The sequence below is a fragment of the Podarcis muralis genome, chromosome 15 (genome assembly GCF_964188315.1).
Source record: "Podarcis muralis chromosome 15, rPodMur119.hap1.1, whole genome shotgun sequence".
Taxonomy (NCBI): domain Eukaryota; kingdom Metazoa; phylum Chordata; class Lepidosauria; order Squamata; family Lacertidae; genus Podarcis; species Podarcis muralis.
Window position 1 is genome coordinate 21,542,539 of NC_135669.1, and position 22,033 is coordinate 21,564,571.

Sequence of the window (22,033 nt, forward strand, 5' to 3'; positions counted from 1 at the left end):
GGGAGAAGTCATGGTGCAAAATAATGCGAGATCTCAGTGGCCAAAATGGCTGCTGTTCTCTAGCAAGGAAAAAATGGGATGTCCCAATTTTTCCAGGACACTTGCGATGCATGCCACCTGGAGAATCTGTGGGCTGAACTTGAGAGCTTCTGTGTGCAAAGCAGATATAATAATAATAATAATAATAATAATAATAATAATAATAATAATAATAATAATAATTTTATTATTTATACCCTGCCCATACATCTGGCTGGGTTGCCCCAGCCACTGAGCTACAGTCTGGATGCAGTAAACTAGGCCAGTAGAAAGAGGGGGCTCTCCCCTCATGGCCAGTTCTCCTTTTCCAGGTTTTTCTCACATGAGTGTTAGTGCTGCTATCCCTACCCATAATTCTCCTTAGAGCAGGGAAATTTGTCTTTCACCATTTTCAATTTCAAGTTGAAAGTCCTCTTAAGATAACTCAAAACTTTGACCTTGCCTGGTCAGCAGGGCAGGAAACAGGTCCAGGTTCCAGCAACGGCAGAGTTTAGAGACCCTGAATTTATGCTCCCTCGTGGTCTAGATTTTGCTATCCTTGGCTGGCTCTGAGAGCAAAGAGGACTTTTACCCCCATCCTCTAGGAAAGATGCCAAAAAAGCAGTTGGAGAATCCCAGGAGCTGGAGAGGCACCCAGACCCAGTGCTTTTTTTCGGGGGGGGGGGGGCGCAGGTGTACGCATACCCCTAAACATTTTGTGAATCTAAGTTTGGCCTCAATGAGGGGCAGTATTTCAGTATGAGTAGGAAAATGAGAGTACCCCTAAACATTTTTTTTAGAAAAAAAAAAGCACTGCCCTAAGAGCAAACAAACATTTCCTCTGCACGAGTGATGCTTCGATGTGGAATGGGGAGAAATGGGGAAGCACTGTCTATTTTGCTGCTCAGGTAACACTTTCAAAGACAGACCCTTGCCAAAAATGTATTGGTCAGAGACAATTGGGAACTCCTCATGTGCTATTAAAAAAAATAAAAACCCACTAATACGCTGGAACTATCCAGTTAAACGCCAATTACGAAACCCTGCAAGCTTCCCGGCTGCAGCATATTAATAACACAATTAAACATGTATCACTTAATGCAAATGGAAAAAAGATAGAACTTAATCGGATGGCAGTGCAACCCCAGGAAGTGACCATTTAGCAAACTAATGTCTATTTAATTATAGGCCCCTCCTCTGTAATAAGCTAAAACACGCCAGTCTTTATCATTTCTTTTCTCAGAACTCAGTTGCAATGCTAGTCTGAGGAATTCCATCTCGGCTTCCCCACATTGGCAGTGACTCAAGCCCTTGGACAGCTGTGGAGATTAAATTCCCTGAATGGTCCTTGGCATCTTCTCTTTTCTTTGCATTGTCCAGCTGCAAACAGCTGGATGGGACGTATATTCCCACCACCAGCTTCTTCTCTGGCATTTAATGTGGGTACATCCCAATAGAGAACTTTTGGATCGTTGTGTTCTGCTATATCATGGCTACTACAGAATATTCCTGCACTGATATATGGTTTTCACTTTAAACAGTCCTGGCTTTGACCACAGAACTCTGGAAGCTGTAGTTTGTTATGGGTGCTGAGAGTTGTTAGGAGACTGCCCCCTTCCTTCGCAGAACTACAATTCCCAGAGTTCCTGGGAAGGGGGATTGATTGTTAAACCACTCTGAGAATTGTAGCCAGCCTCACTGCTGCCTTGCCTGTCTCCTTTCTGGTAAGGGTAAAGGTAAAGGACCCCTGGACGGTTAAGTCCAATCAAAGACGACTATGGGGTTGCAGCGCTCATCTCGCTTTCAGGCTGAGGGAGCCAGCGTTTGTTCACAGGCATCTTTCTGGGTCATGTGGCCAGCATGACTAAACCACTTCTGGCGCAACGAGACACCGTGACAGAAACCAGAGCACATGGAAATGCTGTTTATCTTCCCGTCGGAGCGGTACCTATTTATCTACTTGCACTGGTGTGCTTTTGAACTGCCAGGTTGGCAGGAGTTGGGACAGAGCAATGGGAGCTCACCCCGTCATGTGGATTCAAACTGCCAACTTCCCAATCAGCAAGCCAAGGGCTCTGTGGTTTAGACCACAGCGCCACCCACGTCCTTTCCAGTAAGACACAGCGACATCGATAATGGGAGATCAAATCTCTACACGACTGTATTATCGGGGGGCGGGGGGCTGAATGCATGAAAGCTTCTAAGCATGTCCACCCAGGTGTGCTTCAAAACCCCCATTCAGACCTTCGTATTCAACATGGAAAGGTTGGGGGTTGGAGTACACAGGGACATCTGGGGGGTGAGACCAGCATACAGACACCTCCTTGTGCCTTTGCCTCCTGAGCAAGGCTAGGGGTGTGAATGGAGCCATTTGTATCATTGTGTATTCATGTTGCTAGTCAGTGCGCAATGCTAAATAATAAAATAATTTGCAAAAATGGGTCAGCTCATGGTAAGCCAGTTGATGAGTGGAGCATGTGGCGAACCACTGAGACGAATGGTTTTAACATGCAGAAACGCCAGCTTAAGGCTGATTGAAGCCACGTCCTGCCATGTCCAAATGGTCATGCACATCAACCCGCATAAATGGGAAATGGCGCATGTTTCCTGCTCCTCGGGGAGCTGCAGCAATTTCCCTGCAGAAAGCACAAAGCCTGCGAGGTCAGGACCGGCTGGAGTCTCTCTGTGACGGGTGATCAGTTCAGGCTGACAGGTGTGAAGTTGGCAATTTTCTTTCCCAAAACGGCCAGATAAACAGGCTGGCAGCAGTCAGGGGAGATGGAGAGAGACGTGGAGATAAGGGGGGAATGGAAACAGAAAAGATGGGCAGCTGGAGCAGATCACTCAGCCAGCTCTGTCACAGACCAGAAGCAAAGAAAAGGATTAACCCTACAGTGACTGGCCCACCCACCACAAGAAACATCTTTGGGGTGAGATGGAAAAGGAATAGATTTACAGATCCAGGCAAGGGTATCTCTGGGCTCTTAAAGGACTCTGTAGATCCTTAAAGGCATGCACCCTTGATGTAAATGTGCATATGTTTAGATGATGATAGATGATATAGATAGATAGATAGATAGATAGATAGATAGATAGATAGATAGATAGATGATAGATAGATAGATGATAGATAGATAGATAGATGATAGATAGATAGATAGATAGATAGATAGATAGATAGATAGATGATAGATAGATAGATAGATAGATAGATAGATGATAGATAGATAGATAGATGATACATAGATAGATAGATAGATGATAGATAGATATAGATAGATACATGATAGATAGATGATGATGATGATGATGATAGAGATAGATAGATGATAGATAGATAGATAGATAGATATAGATAGATGATAGATAGATAGATAGATAGATGATAGATAGATAGATAGATAGATAGATAGATAGATATAGATATAGATATAGATAGATGATAGATAGATGCCTCTGGGAAAATTAAGGTGGACTCTTGCCCTACCTCCCGTTCCGGCTCCGTCACCCTGTGGGCAAAGCTTTGTTTTTGTTTTGATTTTAAAGGGAGGGGAAGAGGCAGGAGGTGTGAGAGGTCTGGCACAAATCAGGGACTGGTGTCCCCAGGGCATCCTCTAACTCTGCTCCTGAATCCTATCCAAGCAAGGAGAACCCTAATATTTTCATTAAACGTAGGTGACCAGTTGGAAATATGGTCCTGTGTTGAGCAGACTTGGGTCCGGTCCAACATTTCACAGCTTTCAGTTCTCATACCTAACACACACCCTCCAAGTGTCACGATTTTCCAGGGACTGTCCCAGAATTATGAAAGCCATCCTGGCTTCTGATTTGATCCTGGAAGGTCCCTGTTTCCCCTGCCAGTGCTGCCAGTGCTGAGCTTGGGAAGGAGGAAGAGACAAGTCATATCCCAAGCGATGGGGGCAGCAACAGCAGTGACTTCCCCAAAGACCTCAGTAATCAAGCAGGGATACAAGGGATTATGTCCTACATAAAAATGTTAGCCGTGTGTGTGTGTGTGTGTGTTCAAAGTCTGTGCATATGTATTTTAAGAAAATAAGTTGTTGTTGTTGTTTGATTCTGCCTTAATTCTAAGCAAGATTTTAAAACTAGTGTGATTTTAAAACTAGTACCTCTCCCTTGAACACTGGAAGCCAATTAAAACTACTTCTTATATGATGAACAAGACTGTGTGTGTATGCTATGACTTAGGGGTTAATGGTATGATCTGCAGTAATTAAAAAGCAGAAAACAAAATCACGTCCCCAATTTAATGCAGTGTGTTTCAGTTGGTTTTAGTTCATGCATGTGCTTCATATGAGCTCTGGCTAATACTAAAGGGTGGCCGTCCCCCAACCTAGTTGCCTCCAGATGTTGTTAGACTACAACTCCCATCATTCCTGATGATTGGCCCTGTTGGCTGTGGATGATGGGACCTGGAGTCCAACTACATCTGGAGCGGGTCGGCTTGGCAAAGGCAGGCTCATTATATCACTTCAGGTCCTCATCTAGTGGCAGTGGTAGACCAGGCCTAAATTAGATTCTGTGTTCGGGGACTCAGCTACATTAGTCAAAAAAGAGCATCTTAAATGTGTTATAAACATGCAGCACCAGATGGTGCTTTAGGGCCCAAAACATTTCTATGTGATTTTACATAGGGTTGTTGTTTAGGCGTTTAGTCGTATCCAACTCTTCGTGACCCCATGGACCAGAGCACGCCAGGCACTCCTGTCTTCCACTGCCTCCCGCAGTTTGGTCAGACTCATGTTTGTAGCTTCGAGAACACTGTCCAACCATCTCGTCCTCTGTCATCCCCTTCTTCTCGTGCCCTCAATCTTTCCCAACATCAGGGTCTTTTCTTCTCATGAGGTGGCCAAAGTATTGGAGCCTCAGCTTCAGGATCTGTCCTTCCAGGGAGCACTCAGGGCTGATTTCCTTAAGAATGGATAGGTTTGATCTTCTTCCAGTCCATGGGACTCTCAAGAGTCTCCTCCAGCACCATAATTCAAAAGCATCAACTCTTTGGCGATCAGCCTTCTTTATGGTCCAGCTCTCACTAACTTACATCACTACTGGTAAAACCATGGCTTTAACTATAGGGACCTTTGTTGGCAAGGTGATGTCTGTGCTTTTGAAGATGCTGTCTAGGTTTGTCATCGCTTTTCTCCCAAGAAGGCATCTTTTACATAGGGTAAAACGATTTAATTCATGACTTATTTATAGGATCCCCCCCCCCATGTGTAGATCCACCCCATGTTTTCCTGAGAAAGACTAAGGACTGGATTATTGTGAGGGTAAACACAAGAAAGATGGCAGAACCCTATTGCATGTTATTTTTTAATGAAAAAATGAAAAAAAAGAGCTTCTAAGGAACTAAATTACATTCACAAGCAGGGGCGGGTTTACTATGAAACTAATGATGTTTAAACTTCAGGAACCCTAATTCCAGTGGGGCCCAGAAGCATCTTTGGTCCCCTTTGCTTTTTTTTTTTTAAAAAAAATTGGGTCCAGCAAACCCAATTTGAGTTGCACTACTCAAATCGATTGATTTATTGATTTTATTTTTTCATATATTTTTCAAAGTTTGAGAGTTAGTAGCACACACATAATTGTTGTGGTAAACAACCCTACAGAAGATCATCACAGTGGTTACCCAGACCTCATGGCTGGTTGTGATGAGGCAACCATGACATTTCAAGTTTCAGGGCACCCAAAATGTAGGTCTGCCACCTTTTCCCAGGTGATTCTGAGGGCCTTTACTAAAAAAGAAAAGAAAAGAAAGGCCACAAACAGACACATAGCTCTCAGCTCAGACATCGCCTCTCCTTGCCAGTTACTGTCTGGCTACCGGCCAAGCTGCGTGCTTGCCCCTGAGGGCAGTGGTAACTGAAAGAAGAAAGCTTGATGGAAGGAACTAGAACATGAATTCAAGCACAAGGTTCTCAGGTTGGGTACCATACTTAACACAACAGCTATATAGTACAGTGGTACCTCGGGTTAAGAACTTAATTCGTTCTGGAGGTCCATTCTTAACCTGAAACTGTTCTTAACCTGAGGTACCACGTTAGCTAATGGGGCCTTCCGCTGCCGCCGCCTGATTTGTGTTCTCATTCTGAAGCAAAGTTCTTAACCTGAGGTACTATTTCTGGGTTAGCGGAGTCTGTAACCTGAAGCATCTGTAACCTGAAACGTCTGTAACCTGAGGTACCACTGTATTTTAACTTTAGGATAAGAAAAATCGGTGGAGACAGTGATGTGGTCTTTAAAAGGAATCCTTTCAATATAATGTTGGCTTAAAGACATAGCCCTGAATATCTGCTGGGAAGGAAATGTCTGGATTTTCCAACTGTTTCAATGTATTATTCAGGGGAAGAGAGATGCAGTCGAGAGGCCATGATGAATGCTGAGCAGCCGTTAAAGCAGCCTCTAGTCCAGGGGCTGCCCATTATGTTGGATCACTGGGCCCATTTGGAATTTTGAAAAAGGGTCGCAGGTGCCAGTCACAAAATGGCTGCTCTGTGGGGGATGTGCCATAACATAAAATGGCTGCCATATCTAAAAAACAGCCGAAGAAGGGGCAAAATATGGGGCAGGCGTGGCCCCCATTAGATTCCACACCTCCAGTGGAGGTGAAAAGGCAGCTCCATCAGGACCGCCACTCTCATTCAAAGAGCAGCTTATTTTTGTTCCTTTCCTTTGTTCAGAAAGGGAAGGAGGGTGGGTGTCCAGTCCTTGCAATGGAATATGGGCATGTTTCAGGGAACATGTACAGTGTACGAGAGGCTGAGGTGATGTGGACAGGAACTAAGCAGGAAGAGCAAAAGGTATCTCATTGTGCTGTGGATTTCTGAGACGGATTCTGCTCAGACCTTTCGTGGGTGCCATAGGAGGTACTGGCAAGCACAGTGCCCCCTTTGGGAATGGGGGAATGCAGGGCCAGCCCTAACGTTGGATAGAGTGGAGTAGCCTGACTGGGAATGCAGGGCCAGCCCTAAGGTTGGATAGAGTGGAGTAGATGCCTCAGACGGCTGATGATGGGGATTGGGCAGAGATGGTGAGGAAATGGAGAACAAAGCTGTATGGGCCACGAAGTCTGACTTGCATGCCTTAGTCTGCTGCTCTCAAGCTAAGTCAATCCTGATACCCCCTGCCTGATTGATTGATTGATTGATTGATTGACTGACTGAATAGCATTTGTTTACCACCACTTGATTGTAAAAATCTCTGACAGGCCCCAAATATATGGGAGACTGTCTCCTTTTATTGAGAATCTCCTGGCTGTTGTGATCAGCAGAGGGGTCCCTCTTAGTTGTTCCACCTCCCTCAGAAGTCTGGGGTGGTGGTTACCTGGGAGATGACCTTCTCTAAGGTAGCCCTTAAATCCTGGATTTTCCTACCCACCGGGCCAGTCCAGCACCTGCACTATACAACTTTTGGTTCTGTTCATTTCAATTCACAAATCAATTTCATTGCAATGGGCCTACTCTGAATAGATTTTGGTTGGCTGCAACCTTATAGGGTTGCATCCAATGAGCAGGCCCATCGAGGTCAGTGAGCATGACTAACTTATGATTCATTCACTGCAGTGGGATTACTCAGAGTGAAATGTGGTTGCATACAACCTTATAGCTATGCCTAAAGCTGAACTGTGCTGTGAGGAGCTCTGCCAATGCTGTTTCTAAGCTGCGAGGGCAATTTGAGAAACTCTCCCCCTTCCCCGCCCTGCTCTCTCTCTGTGGGAATTTTGGACTCACACCTGTTCCTCCTTTGTTCCAAGGAAACCCAAACTGGGAGTGCACCCGCTCCAGGCTCCCTGCAGCTCCAACAGAGCAAGAGAGAGCCCCATGTTATGGTTTTATCCCCTCATTGCTCAGCTGTGAGAGGGACAGGCCTGGGAAAATAAAGGCAGAAATTCCCTCTGGGTTGTTGCTACAGTGCCATTTGCCACGTTGCAGCCAGGCTCTCCCTCCCTCCCTCCCGTTTCCAGTTCAGTGCCCAATCTGTGTGCCTTTGTTCTCTTTTCTGTGCTTGGCTAGCTGTGTTGAACCAGCTGTTAGGAATCTAGATTTATACATACTAGGGATTTGTGGGGCCTCTTCCCCCACCCCCCAAGCCTCGAGATCTTTCATTCGTCTTATCAAGACTCACTTTCCTCTAAATTCTTCAGGTGCTTTTCCAGAGCAAGAACCTCAAAATTCCTTTCGAAAAAAGCCATGAGAAACAGTAGTTCCAGGGAAATGGTCTGTTGGACTATTGCTTCTCTCACTCCTCACCTTTGGCCATGCTGGTTTGGGCTGAGGACAGCTGGAGTTCAACCACATCTGGAAGGCCACAGCTTCTCCACTCATCTCATACCAACTTTGGCCAATGCAAAGACTGTTTCTTCACCAGCCCTTGACTCCCAACAAGGTCTCCAGGACAGATAAGGATTGTGATGCCCATAGGACAGCTGGACTAGTAATCCGTGACAGGATTAATCAACATAATGACTACAACTCCCATCATTTGTGACCAATGGCTCAGCTGATTTGGGCTGGTAGTAATTGAAGTCCAACAACATCTGGAAGTCGCGATCCCTGGTATGTGGTAATGCTTTCTTTCTGAGGGCATCAAGAAAGGGTGTCATATCATTCATCCCTTGAGGTGTTCCCTCCTCCTTCCATTTCTGAGCATTGAGAATCATGGAAACCCTTTCTAGTCTATTTAAAAAGCTGTTTCCCCATATGTGAAGACCAAAGCAGGGTTTGAAGTGTAAAAAAACAGGAGAATATATTAAGAACATGTTAGGATGGAATTAGATAAGACAGAACCTTAAACCTCAATTGTCTGTATTTTGGGTTATAAACATTGATGCCGGGTGAGCAGGAAGTTAAATTGGAATTGTTGAATTGGAATATAACTGTTGAACAACAAATTATTTCTATATGGAAAAAAAGAATAAAATATTGGTATAAAAAAGAAAAGAAAGAGTGTCTTATCAAAACTTTTTGGGTTCCCTACAGATTCCTTTGCTGAGCTAACCAAGGAACAGCCTGAAAGTTGGCAGTAACTCTTAGGCGATTTGAGCAATGCATTTCACAAGGACATAAAAACAGCCTGTTAGACCAGAAGCATTCTCCCTCAAACAGTGGAGGTAGAACATAACCACCATTATTTACCAGTGCTCAGCTCTCAACAGGGCCCACAAGTGTCAAGGAAAGGCAAAAAGGTGATGTCCGCAATGCAGCCCAGCTAAACATACACATCAATGTTCTCTGTGGGTTCATTCCCATAGACAGCAATGGATGTGCAATGCCACTGTTAGAATTCCACTCATTTTAGTAACACTTTTCTTTGGCTTCTAGTGAAATTCTGCTGACACGTCTTCAAATTTGTTCTGAAATTTGCTGTGAGGGGGGAAAACCAAACAAACCCAAACCCAAGGGCATCTCGAACACATACACAGCACTGATCCGCTAAGCAGCAAGGTAGTCTCTGCTGGAGCTCTGAGCCTGACAGATGGTATTGGAAGCCGAAGCTCCTTGGGCATAGGCCAAATGCTGCTCTGATAAGGAAGGGCAATGGAAGAGCAAGATGGCTGCCAGACCAGACCAAAGGAAGTACCATAACCTTCCCCTTCTAGAGCAGATCCTACAAGGAGCCTTGAGGCCAAATCCATCTATCCAGACAGTCCCCCTCCACCGCTGCCACTGTCTATCTATTTCCCTTTCCCCCAAAGGCAACCTGAAATGACAGGTCCCCAGCTGGCACTCGGAAGGACACACTATGGCTTCTTCTGCCGGCCAGGGACCTAGTGACACATCCCTGTGATCCAAAGTGACAGCCACATCCTGGTTGAAGATCATAGTGGGGGTGATTTCTTGTTCTTTGGCCCTTTCTGAGCCAGCTCCAGTGGAAAGGAAAAAGATGCTCCCCCAGATCTCAGCTTTCACTCACAGAACCACATTTCCCAGGGGTTCCTTGGGCAGAGAGCTCAGAAGCCAGACACACGGGAATCTGATGAACACAGAGCAGTTACCACAAGGGGTGATGAGCTAGCAGTTTCCCAGATATTCTTGGACTACAACTCCCATCCGCCCTGACCGTTGACCATGGTGGCTAATGCGAGTTGGGAGTCCAACACTAACTGGAGGTCCACAGGTTCTCCACCCCAGGTTACTGAAAATGAAATTTCAAGATGGCGATCAGAATTCCCTGCTTTAAAAGTGAAGTAACTCTGCTATTTCAAATGAAGGTGGGAAATTGTATGACGGATGACATTCCTGGAGTGGTGGAATTTCTGTAAACTAAGATGCCACTGAGCTTTACCTAATCATGTAATTTGGATAGTCCTATTCAGGTAAGGAAAACATCTGATGAACTTCAGTGAAGGCAATCCTGCCCCCCTGGCCCCCAACTTTAATAAGCTACCAAGAGTTCTGAAGGGCAGTTTGTACATCCCAGACCAGGGACAAGCAGAGAGGGGACGGAGACTGTGGCCCGTGAACTGCAAGGGCATGTCAGGTGGCATTTTAAAAAGAAAAGCTTCGCCCCCCAGATGGTTATTCACACAAGCAACTGTGTGGACAGGTGCCCCCATGGTTAGAGATGAGGCAGGCAGTCACAGGTCAATTGGGCAGCCCCCAAATGCGGGCTGCCTATAGCCTCAACAACAGTATGGCTACATCCATGAATGGAAACAGACAACTGGTAGAAACTGTGAAACCAGACTTATTGCCCCACTTGGGCTTAGACAAATCCAGTAGCATGAACAGCTTCTAGTCATGATAGGTATACTTTGCTTCCACTTTCAGAGATGGCATGGCTCTGAATACCAGTTGCTTGGAATCACACGTGGTGGAGAGCACTGTTGCAGTTAGACTCTACCTGCGAGCTTCTCATAGGCATCTGGTTGGCTACTGTGAGTACAGGATCCCGGATTGGACATCCCTTTGGTCTGATCTAGCAGGGCATTGAAATGCTCTCTCTTTTTGTGTGTATATTTGGGCACAGGAGCAGGTCATGCCCCAGTGGAGAAGGGAGGAAAGGGTCAAGAAGCTCATAGACAGTCAGTGTCTATGCTAGTGCCATGCAGACACAGAAGGTTGGAGGTAGGCTTCTTTCGTGGTGATGGGGATGTCTTGGGAGGGCATGTGGGGAATGGTCTTGGGAACAGTGTATTGTCTACACTGATGGGCAGTGGCTCTCCAGGTTTCAGGCAGGGATCTCTCCCAGACCTACCTGGAGATGCCAGAGACTGAACCTGGGACCCTCTGCAGGGAAAGGTGATGCTCTGCCACTTAGCTATGGAGAAATGCTGTAAGAGGAAGGAGAGGCTTAGGAGGAACCCCTTGCACTTCTCCCCTGAAGAAAAGGCAGAATCAGAGGACAAGGAGAAGGGCAGGAAGTATCTGCCTGCCAAGCAGCTTCCTTCCAAAATGGCTTCTATGCACCGTAATCCAGCTACTACAAGCAGACCGACAGCAGGTTAACAGAAGCCGCAGGGAGCCTGAGAGTAGCTGATGTTGCTGCCAGTTCCCCCTCCATCCAACATACAGTTTTGCTGGTGGTCCAGAGGAGGCAAAGAACCAGACCCACTGCAAGCTTCCAAAGAAGAAACAGATCCAGGCGCTCCAGCTTCCTTGTTTTAAAATTCTTTATTTATAAAAAAGTACATTTCTTTCCACAGTTGAACCACTAGTTCTCTCTTTTTTAAAAATTTTATACAAGTAAAAGAGGGCAAAGCCATTATTGCTTCCCCCAAAATGAAAAAATCCCCCAGTTCAGCCCAAACAAAAAAAGGAACGACGACAAAAGTTATTATTACAAAGAATGGGGAAACAAAATAAAAAGAAATAAAATAAAAGAAACAAAAAATAATAATCATAAAAGCAATTTCAGTCCATTACATTATTCATAATATTCTTTTCTCTCTCTCTCTCTCTTTTTACAAAAGCACTTACAACACAGATTACCAAAAAAGTAGATTTCCCCCCCGAATGCTGTTTTTATTTATTTATCTTATGTCACAATGATCATTACAGCAGCAGGTGGGGTGGGAGGAGAGGGGAGGAAAAGGGTGTGGATACAGTCACAAGTGGATGAAAACACTTTGGAGATTTTCTTTTTCTTTTTTAATGGAAAATAAAATAATCATCCAAGTTTTCATCTGGTGTGCAATTAATCCCCATGGTTATCTATTTACACCGGTTTGAGTATCTTACCCTAGAGAGCCATTACATATACATTCGCTTTCAAGAGAAGAAGGACCCACGGAATGTTCTAGCAAAACAGAATACCCCCCCACCCTCCCCATTTAGCACCACGTTAACACAAAAAATTCACACCCTTGTACTTTTGGTTAATCGTTCCAGAGTCAGGAACGCCCTTGGGTTCCAGTAGTGACACGGACGACCAGGGTTTAAACCGGGGCCTGGTTTATGGAACTACATTGGGATCAGGCTGTGCAGCATGGTTCCCTGTGACTGGCAAGTGGTATGAGGCATCAGGATTGGCTAGCCCGAGTCTGAATAAATACCAGGATCCTAGCCCTTTGTCTTTGTAAGGTCAACCAGTGATATGTTCGCCTGTTCTCCACTTCAGGTAAAGACACTGATCTCAGGGATCACCTGAGCTGGAAAGGTTTTGTATTTGGATAGAGTGGGCTTGCCCCACCACCCAAAAGGCTGGCCACTCTGAGGATGGCCACCATAGGTGCCAACTCTCTGGGACCCTGGGTGCCCAAGCACCCACAAAATTCCCCATGAAGGAACCCAGCACCCACAAATTTCGGTGCCAGGGTCATGCACACTGCATGGCACCCCCCGGCCCTGGGCTCCCACAGTCGCTGGGCCAAGCTGGCCACTATAGTTGTAGTCAACTTGGATTTAGGCCACTGTCAAACCAAAGCTCTAGGATTCTACCTTAAACAGTCATGGCTTCTGGAAGCTGTAGTTTATTATGGGCTCTGTGAGTTGTTAGGGGATTCTGATACCTGCTGCAGTTCCCCGAATTCCTCACAAAGAGGGATTGATTGTTAAAGTGAGACTGTAGCTCTGGAAGGGGAATAGGAGTCTCGCAACAACTCTCCGCACCCTTAAAAAACTACAGCTCCCAGAATTTGGGTGGGGGCAGCCATGGCTGTTTTGGAGTGCTTCAAATGTATGACGTGAATGTTGCTGTAGATTCCCAACTATTTCCCTGACAGAATTCTCAGGGAGCCTAAGCATACCTCAACTGCCCACTCACATGTCCTGGCATCCAATATTTTGTCTCAATCAATCATTTGCCTTCGTTTTAAGGATTTGAAAAAACCCCTTTGGCCAAATCTCCTGGCGATTCTACCCAAACAACAAACAGCTTTCCGGCATCACCACCCCCTTAAAAATCTAAATGGCATCTTCTCCCCCAGTATGCATCTTGCTTTGCAATCAAGACCACCCCAACGTTTGTGCCTCCCCCCCCTTACAGGAAACCTTCCCTTTCTCTCTCTCTCTTAAATGGGCTGAATAAAAATGATTCAAAGGGAGGCGAGGAAAGAAAATCGGTCCCATAATTAAATAAGGGAAATCAAATCGCTACGGTAAATTGAGATGGGTAATCCCAGACATAAATCCCATCAGAAAAACACCTGCCATGTTCTATTTCAAACGGATTTAATTTGGCCGATAACGCAGATTTCTTCCTCCTACCTTTTTTGCTGGGTGTCCAGGAATGGGGGTGACAGAGATAAGTTTGTGCCCAGAAGCACTGTTTTCCTACCACCCCACAGCAGCCAGCTGCTGCCTGAAATTGCACATGGCACAAAAGCAGCAGTTGGGAACAGGATGTTGGGTCTCTAGTAGTCTCTGCCAACTTGGTGCTTTCCAGATGTTGCTGAACCACAACTCCCATCAGCCCCAGTAAGCATGGACAATGGATGGGACTGATGGGACTTTTAGTCCAGCAACATCTGGAGGGCCAAAGGATTCCTCACAACCGCTTTACTGTGCAACCTCCAAGTCTCTGAACCAAACAGAAACTACTGTGTCTTCCTTCTGTAACGCGGCTTGTGCTATGCACCCCACTAGCATACAAAATGGCCACCTCAACACCTACAGTCTGGCTCAGCGGCTGGAGAGCCTGATACAAGATGTAACACTCTAAGAAGTACAATAGGAGCGAGGAACTCCCAGTCTGCAGCTTAAGGGGCTTCTCTATTGGGCCTGCGGGAACTCTCCATCACGCCAGAAGTTTCAGTACAAGCTGATCTCCAAACTGGCAGCAAAGTGGACTGAGAAGAGAGGTGGAGGCAATAAATGGGAAAATTGGGGGGCTCAGAATGTGCTCGGAGATCCTTATTAACAAGGACAGAATGTGGCCCTGATGTTGGGCCACGCACAGCCAATACACTAGGTGTGGGGGTGAAGATATGCTGATACCTAGAAGAAAACTATAGCTGAACTTATGGTTTGGTTTTTTGTTTTACATTTCCCCAAACTGCCCCAGTCCTTCTCCTTTCGTTGCTGCCACTTATTTTGCAGTAGATGCAACACTGTTTTATTCTCATAAGTTGGTTAAGAGTGAATAGTTAAGACAGGAAGCATTGTCCTCATTCTGAACTGGCTTCAGAACTATGCTATATCACCATGGGCATTGATCAGAAGCCAGATTGTGGGCAATCCTTCTTGCCCTCACTCTAAAGGGGCTTCTGGGAGAGAAAACATGATGGTTGTCATGTTAAAGTTCTCCCCCCCCCTTTTATGCTCAAGCCCTAACTCAGCCTTTTCCTTCCTTCCTTCCTCCCTCTTTCTGCCTCAGGTGGCTCACCAGAAAAAGCAGTGGAACCCAAAACTGCCTACTGTTCTAGTAAGATTTTTTTTCAACTGGAACTTAGTTCTGGCACCTCTCAGATGGGTGCCATTGCCATTATAAGAGAACAAGTGAGGCATTCGTGGTGAGTTCTGGCACCTCTTTTTCAAGAAAAATAACACTGGTTCTAGTCTTGGTGATTCCTGGCAAGGCCACTATGAGCTGCGCTTTTCAGGACTTGGTGTAATGGAGGTGAATCAAGAGTTAACAGAGCACCCCCTTATGCATTAACCAGGTTAGCTTCGAATCAACCCATCCTCCCGCTTATTTTAATTTTAAAATTTACATTGCCACAAAATTTTGGGGGAAAAGAAAAGAAATTTGAGTAGGTTTGCAGTCTGTGTCCTGTTCAAGCAACACATGCTCAGAAATGATAAAAGTAGCCTAAAGCAATTTCAGAAGATTTCTGAATACTTCTCAGATGGACTTTCCACCTTTCTGAGGTGCTAATAAACCTTTGCCTAAAATAAAATTCAAGGAAAGTGAGGAAAACCGAGCCCATGCTCAATAGCTGCTTGCATTTCAAGAGACACAAACTTTCCTAGGATTACTGGTGGTTCCTGCTTCTTGGTGGGGTGCTGGTGGAGAAAAGCAGAAATCCTGTATCTCGACAAAACCACCTGATGCTTCTATCCATCTATGGGTCTATACTGCAGTTGTTCCCAACTATGAGTCCCCAAAGGTCACTGGGTGACCCACTGTCATCTCCAGAAAGCATAGCCACTGGCCAGGGATGATGGCAACATGAATCTCCAGATACCTACAGCTGCAGCAACGGATGCTCCTAGTGTTATCAGAGGCCTGGCACTGACAAAAGCCTTGATCCATAATTTTTTGTTCTGTTTTTTTGCTTTTACAGGCATCTTATTTCACGCTATGGATTAACTGTGAATCATTTAGCCTTGCTAATTAGGGTCCCGCGGGGGCCTTGCATCCAATTCAGGGCCGCTTAATACATGCTGAATTTCCTGCACAGATTATCGATGCTGCGCAAACAGCGACGCGGCACCCGCACATTCTCCTGCGTGCCAAATTAACACCCGCCTTTTTCGTCTCGCAAGCGTGGCCTGGAAGCTCCAGTTGGTTGGGTGCTGTCGTATGTCTATATGGAAGCGGTATCTGCTGCAAACATGGAGTCCTGCTCGCTTCAGCAGGCACGGTACGAAGGCTGGTGGTTGCTTTGCCTTCCCATTCCATGGCAGATTAAGAAGAACAAGTGCATAGATGTACATATAGGAAATCTGTCTTGGGCGTTGGACTCCAAATTGACTCATTACATGGGCAATTGGAGAGAGGCTTTTCAAATGGAGGATAGGTTTGTCTGTGATATTGGCCATCATATGTCTATAGATCAGGTGTGTCCAGGATCAAAACAGCATATATAAAGTCCCATCTGCATTATGCATCTAAAGCATTATCATACCACATCTGTGGCACATAATTTAAGGGTGCTGAGCATTGTTAAGAGACCTCTATTCCCTCCACAGAGTTGCACTTCTCAGAGGGGTTTAACAACTGATCCCTCTTCCAGGAGAACTCTGGGAATTGTAGTTCTGCGAGGAGAACAGGGGCCGCCTGACAAGTCCCAGGATTCTTAACAAACTTCACTTCCCAGGATTCTTTGTTTGGGGTAGGCCATGGCTGTTTAAAGTGGTATGGTATTGCATTAAAAATATAGCATAGCTTAGCTAGCATAACTTCCTCCCAAAGAATCCTGGGCACTGTAGTTTTGACTGTGTTGAACATGCTCTACAGTTTCCAGGGCTCTCTGGGGAGAGCGGATGACTGCTGAAGCCCGCAGAGTAGATCCCTCCAAGAGGAATGCAGCAGATGCTGCCTCTGTTTTTGCTACAGCCTTTGACAAACTGCTCTGTGCCCTGTGGCTATTGAAGACACAGATGCAATATTTAGATCAGGACTTGCTTTTTGTTTGTTCCAAACCTTTCTCGTTTTCTCTTACAAGGAGCCAACAGCTTACGTACAGATCTCTCTGTGCATTCCACATGGCCATGGTCTTGAAGCCATCTGGAGGGATATTTGGGATCTTGGATGTATCAGATTTCACTAAAAGAAAACACTGCGGACACTGAATGTGCACAGGTTGGGGTGCCTAAGCCCAGGATCCACCTCTGATCTATGCATATCCAGTATCCATGGATATGGGACATCTGAGAGGGGCTCAAGTTTCCAGACCTCATTACTGCCTGTAAAAACACCTCTGTGTTTTTCCTCTGTTCCTCACCCCTTTCTTGAAAAAAGCAAATGACGCCCCTTCCCACCATCCAGATTATTTGAAAACTCAACTCTCAACATAGGAGAAAATGATGCACATCTAGTCATAATAATGCAAACAAATGTGTCGTTTATTCAGGTTGCGGAATTTCGGCCTCCCAGATGCAGAAAATTTTGGAATCCATTTCCCCTGCGGTATACACGTCCTGCTTCTGCCTTCCCTCAAGACATGCAACAGAAGGAGGGGTCTTTCGTCCCTACGTTACCCTGAAAGATGTCACATGGCAGAAGTCCCCTGTGCTCAGTCTGAGAGAAGCCTCCAGCGATCAATGAGCCATGGGAATGAAAGTTATGCACACAGTGAGCAGCCGCTGAAAATGTTAACCTCCTCCTCATGGCAATGGCTGCTGCCTGCCAAGTCCCCAATATTTAAATAAACACTATCAGCACGCCCACTTCCATTCCCTGCAAGCAATGATGGGTGTGAATGCATGGTCAAGCAAGGACTGATCCTGTGGAGGAGGCAACATCTTGCCTGATCCAGCCCTTGGAGATTTCTTCCTCCTTCATAGAGCAACACTTGGGAATGTGGGACGTTGCCCTTTGACTAAGCCAGGGCTCAGGAAGCTGCCTTATATGGAGTCCCTCTAAGGTAAAAAAGGTAAAAGGACCCCTGGACGGTTAAGTCCAGTCAAAGGCGACTATGGGGTTGTGGCGCTCATCTTGCTTTCAGGCCGAGGGAGCCGGCGTTTGTCCACAGGCAGCTTTCCGGGTCATGTGGCCAGCATGACTAAACTGCTTCTGGCGCAACAGCACACTGTGACGGAAGCCAGAGTGCACGGAAACGCCATTTTCTTTCCCGCCACAGCGGTACCTTTTTATCTACTTGCACTGGTGTGCTTTCAGACTGCTAGGTTGGCAGGAGCTGGGGCAGAGCAACGGGAGCTCACTCATCGCAGGGATTCGAACTGCCGACCTTCTGACTGGCAAGTCCAAGAGGCTCAGTGGTTTAGACCACAGCGCCACCCGCATCCCCTATGGAGTCCATCTTCCTCAGTACTGTCTCCACTGACTGGCAGAGGGTCTCTGGGATTTCAGGCAGGGTTCTCTTCCAGCCCTACCTGGAGATGCCATTGGGGATCGAAGCTGGGACCTCCTGCATGCAAGCCCACCTTTGAGCACCGAGCTGTGGCCTGTCCCCTGCAGCCTTCAAGTAACACTGAGCACGTGGGAAGGGAATCGCTCTGCACAGCCAACCTGGAGCAGGAGGTTGGCAGGAGTTAGCAGAGAGAGCCACGGGAGCCGAATGGCCCATTGGCAACCTCTACGTTGGGCCCAATTTGACTCTGTGGTACCCCTTCCTTGTTTATCTATGTGTGTGGGGGGAGCAAATTTTGATAACACACATAGTTTTCTGAACACGTACCAAAAGCCTCATGAGGCATGCCCATTGTGGGAAACTTAGGGAGATAGGAAGCTTGCCTTATACTGAGCCAGACCACTGTTTTTCCATCTAGTTCAGTACTGTCTGCACTGATTGGCAGCAGCTCTCCGGGATTTTAGGCAGGGATCTATTTGGGAGGTGTTATCGGGATCTGAACTCGGGACCTTCTGCATGCAAAGCAGTGCTCTGCCATTGAGCTACGGCCCTCAGACGCTCCACCCCTCTGACTGAAAATGACAATAATCGTTAAAAAGCAAAGCGAGAACACAGGAGGAAAATTGCTACACTTGCCCTCCTGGATATCATGCAGTTTCCTGTTGTACTTTCACGGTTGTTCTTTTGATGATCAAGTCATTCGTTATGTTTCCTAAAAACACACACACACACACACAAGGCTGGTGGATTTCGCCTCCCCACCACAAGTGCATTGTGGGAAACGGCAACAGGAGCTCAAACGAATATACAGATACAGATATACAAGCTCAGCTGAGGGTGGAGATGCCTTTGCCCCAGACCATCTGAGCTTTTTGTGCTTTCTGTCTTTGTGGGCCCCCTCCCAGTCCAAAAAATTCATTGGTGTGTGATTTAGGCCCCCGTCCCCCGTACAACGTTAAGACAACATACAAGTTCCAGTGTTTTTTTTGTGTTGGGGGGGGAGGGGGGCATTGGGAGGGGAAACCCAAATATTGACAAAGAGACACCTTAAGACTACAAACAGAAGGGTTTTTTCGGGGGGGGGGGGGGGGTTCAGTATACTATACAAGGGTGGGCAGTAGTCATTAAAAGGAAAGGAATCTTAACACCAAAGCCACAGAAACAACACTTTAGGGAACAAAGATCTGGTGGAGGACTTAAGGGGGGGGGCAGGGAAGGAGAAATGTTCCCCCCTCTCCCAAACCTCTCCCTCCCCCCCAACAACAAAAGCAAAAATGGATAAAACGAACGACCAGCCCCCTCCTGCCTCGCCTTGTCCTGGTTGCCTCTGAACCAGCAGCAGTTCATTAAAGGAAAATAAAACAAAAAAACAGAGAGTCTCTGTCACACTATGCGCCCTGCCCAGGTCGATGTGTGTTGTGTGTGTGTGCGCGCATGGGCTCGTGCATGAAGAGGGCACGCAGGGGCTGTGCGTGACAGCTGGTGTGGCCCTGGGGCTCGGAGGCAGCGCGTGGCGAGTGCGAGGAGGCAAGAGAAGGGGGGTTGGCCGGAGCGAGCTAAACATACCACTCCTTTTTGGAAATAAAAGACCCGTCGTTCTGAGAGACCATGTTATCGGCTATGTCCAGCTGCTCGGGGTCGTACTGGAAACCGAGTGTCCTCTCGTCGTAGGCCTCCGAGCGGGCCTCGCCCTCGTCCACCGTGAAGTAAGGCCGCTTGGAGTCGTCTTCGTACTTGCCGGGGGGCCCCCCGCCCAGCTTGCGGTCCCCTCCGGCGCCGTCCTCCTCCTCATCCTCGTAGCTGTGCCCCCCCAGCGGGCCGGCCTTCTTCTCGTCGTCTGAGTCATCGGGGTACTGGAGGTTCTGTGCCATGGGCGGGTGGTGCTGTGGGATGCCGGCTTTGCTGTAGCCGTTGCCGTAGACGTGCTTCTTGGTGCTGTAGTCGCCCTTGAAGGTGTGGCGCCGGTGGCGGAGCACGACAAAAACCACCACGGCCAGCACCACGACCAGGGAGACTCCGCCCACCACGCCCCCAATCACAGCGGTGGGGATGGTCGACTGCGCCACGGATGTGCCCGGTGGAGACGGGGTGTAGGGGAATTCTGGGTAGGAAAAGACAGATGGAAGGGGGAACAAGCGTCAGTCTGTGAGGAACGGCCACACCATGCTTTAAGAATTTAAAGAAAGCAAATTCAAAAAAAATATATATCGGGGAGGGTGGGGGGTGGGGAGATGAGGAGAAGGGAAAAGGGAGGGAAAAGTCAGGGGAGGGGGGGTGGCTACCTACGGAGGCTCAGCCTCTGTGCGTCGGATTAAGCCTCAAAGTCCGCTTCTGTCAGCGCAAGCAAGTTAGCATCATGCATCAGCCCAGCACATCGGAACATCCTGACTCCATGTTCCTGTCAGAGCCAAGAGCTCTTAAATGCCAACTGCATGCACCCACCCCACCCCAGGGAAACATCTTTAGGTGTTGGGGACCAGAGCTGAAGACACCGTGCTCCTCAAATTTCCCTTCAGAATTCCACCCCACATTTTTTTCCACCCCTATCCTGAGCACTCAAAGCACATCTGCCGAATATTCGCAGAATATTTGACAGTGGGTGATCATCGGGCTTCTGTTGCTGTTTGGTACGTGTTTGATAAAGTTTCCCGCTTGGAGATGTTAAGATCCCATGAAAAATCGAGGCAGGTGGGTAGAAGCCGCCGAGTCCTAAAAACGCAGCGTCCTATTTGCAATGCAACTTTGAATGATTCTTGCTTCGAGTTTGCAATTTTGCAGGCAGTTTATGCATTTAAAATTTATATACCGCTGGGTTGAAGAAAACCTCAAAGCAGTTTACAAAGAGAATAAAACAGTAAGGTTATTGGTATTTTTATTATTATTATTTAAAAAAATCTTTCAAAGAAGAGCAGCTATTTGCAAAACGGCAAATTCCGACATGTTGTCCATTTTGGTTTTGGGTGGGTGGGTGGATTCCTATCTGTGACTATTTGCTTCAGCTCAATGGGCACCCAACTTGGGAATCAGCTCTGGTCTCTAGAGCTTGCCTGGAATAAGACCCCTGTGTGTGAGCTTTTCAGGGATAAACAGCAGGCACACCTGAAAAGGTGAAAAGAGAGGACCCTCTCCCACTACACTCTTCCCCCCAAAGAGACCCCCCCCATTCTTTCACAGAAAGGCAACATTTCATTAGATGTGGCTTTGCCCCACAGATGTCCAAATCATGCCATTATTCCTCTTTGAAAATTGGGGAAGAGAGATTGTGTGAGCCAGACACCCAAGTGGTAGGGTGTGGTATTATGTCCTCTCCTAGCTCGTCCTAAAAATTTGCGAGAGGCTTTGGAAAATATTAATGTGATGCAATCCATTAAACCAGCTCTGAAAGGAAGTTCCACCAGGGCACCTGCTGTATTCAGCAGGGATGTGTTGCATTTATTTAAATAATGACAATCTGCACCAAGTTAACCCCATATCTGCACCCAGAGAGAAAGCCCCTCAACCTGTATGAGTTATCCATGTTTTGCTTACACCTTTTTATTTACTGATTTTGTAAAATCTGGCACTCAGGGGTAGACTGTGTGTGTATATGGAGGCTTAATTTTTTTGCTGCCGAGTCCTACATCCCTCCATGGAGTTGACTGGCCAAAACCATTGGTGCCAAGACAGTGGTCACCTTTGCATCCAGGCTGGAGTGGGGGAGAGCAAACTCCCTAAGTTAATGACACCTCATGAGAAGCAGGGGCTTCTCACAAATTTATGCCCTGCCAGTTTCACTATGTTGACCCTGAGTTCTTCCGGAGGGAAGGGAATGGTTTCCTACCAGCAACCCTCTCCCACTGCTTGCAAACTTACAAACCT

At 46.8% G+C, this 22,033-nt stretch overlaps 1 protein-coding gene across 5 annotated transcripts in view; it reads right to left on the minus strand.

Annotated features, from left to right (window-relative positions):
- NECTIN1 (nectin cell adhesion molecule 1) overlaps positions 1-22,033 on the minus strand; it is a 195,753-nt gene that overhangs the window by 41,911 nt on the left and 131,809 nt on the right. For 2 of the 5 annotated variants that reach the window (XM_028708215.2, XM_028708214.2), the window contains one exon: positions 11,633-20,276. The exons of the other annotated variants lie outside the window; for them this stretch is intronic. In XM_028708215.2, coding sequence (XP_028564048.2) covers positions 19,732-20,276 — 545 coding nt within the window. In that variant the 3' untranslated portion in view covers positions 11,633-19,731. Of the gene's footprint in view, positions 1-11,632; positions 20,277-22,033 lie in introns of those variants that run through there. 5 annotated transcript variants of the gene reach the window in all.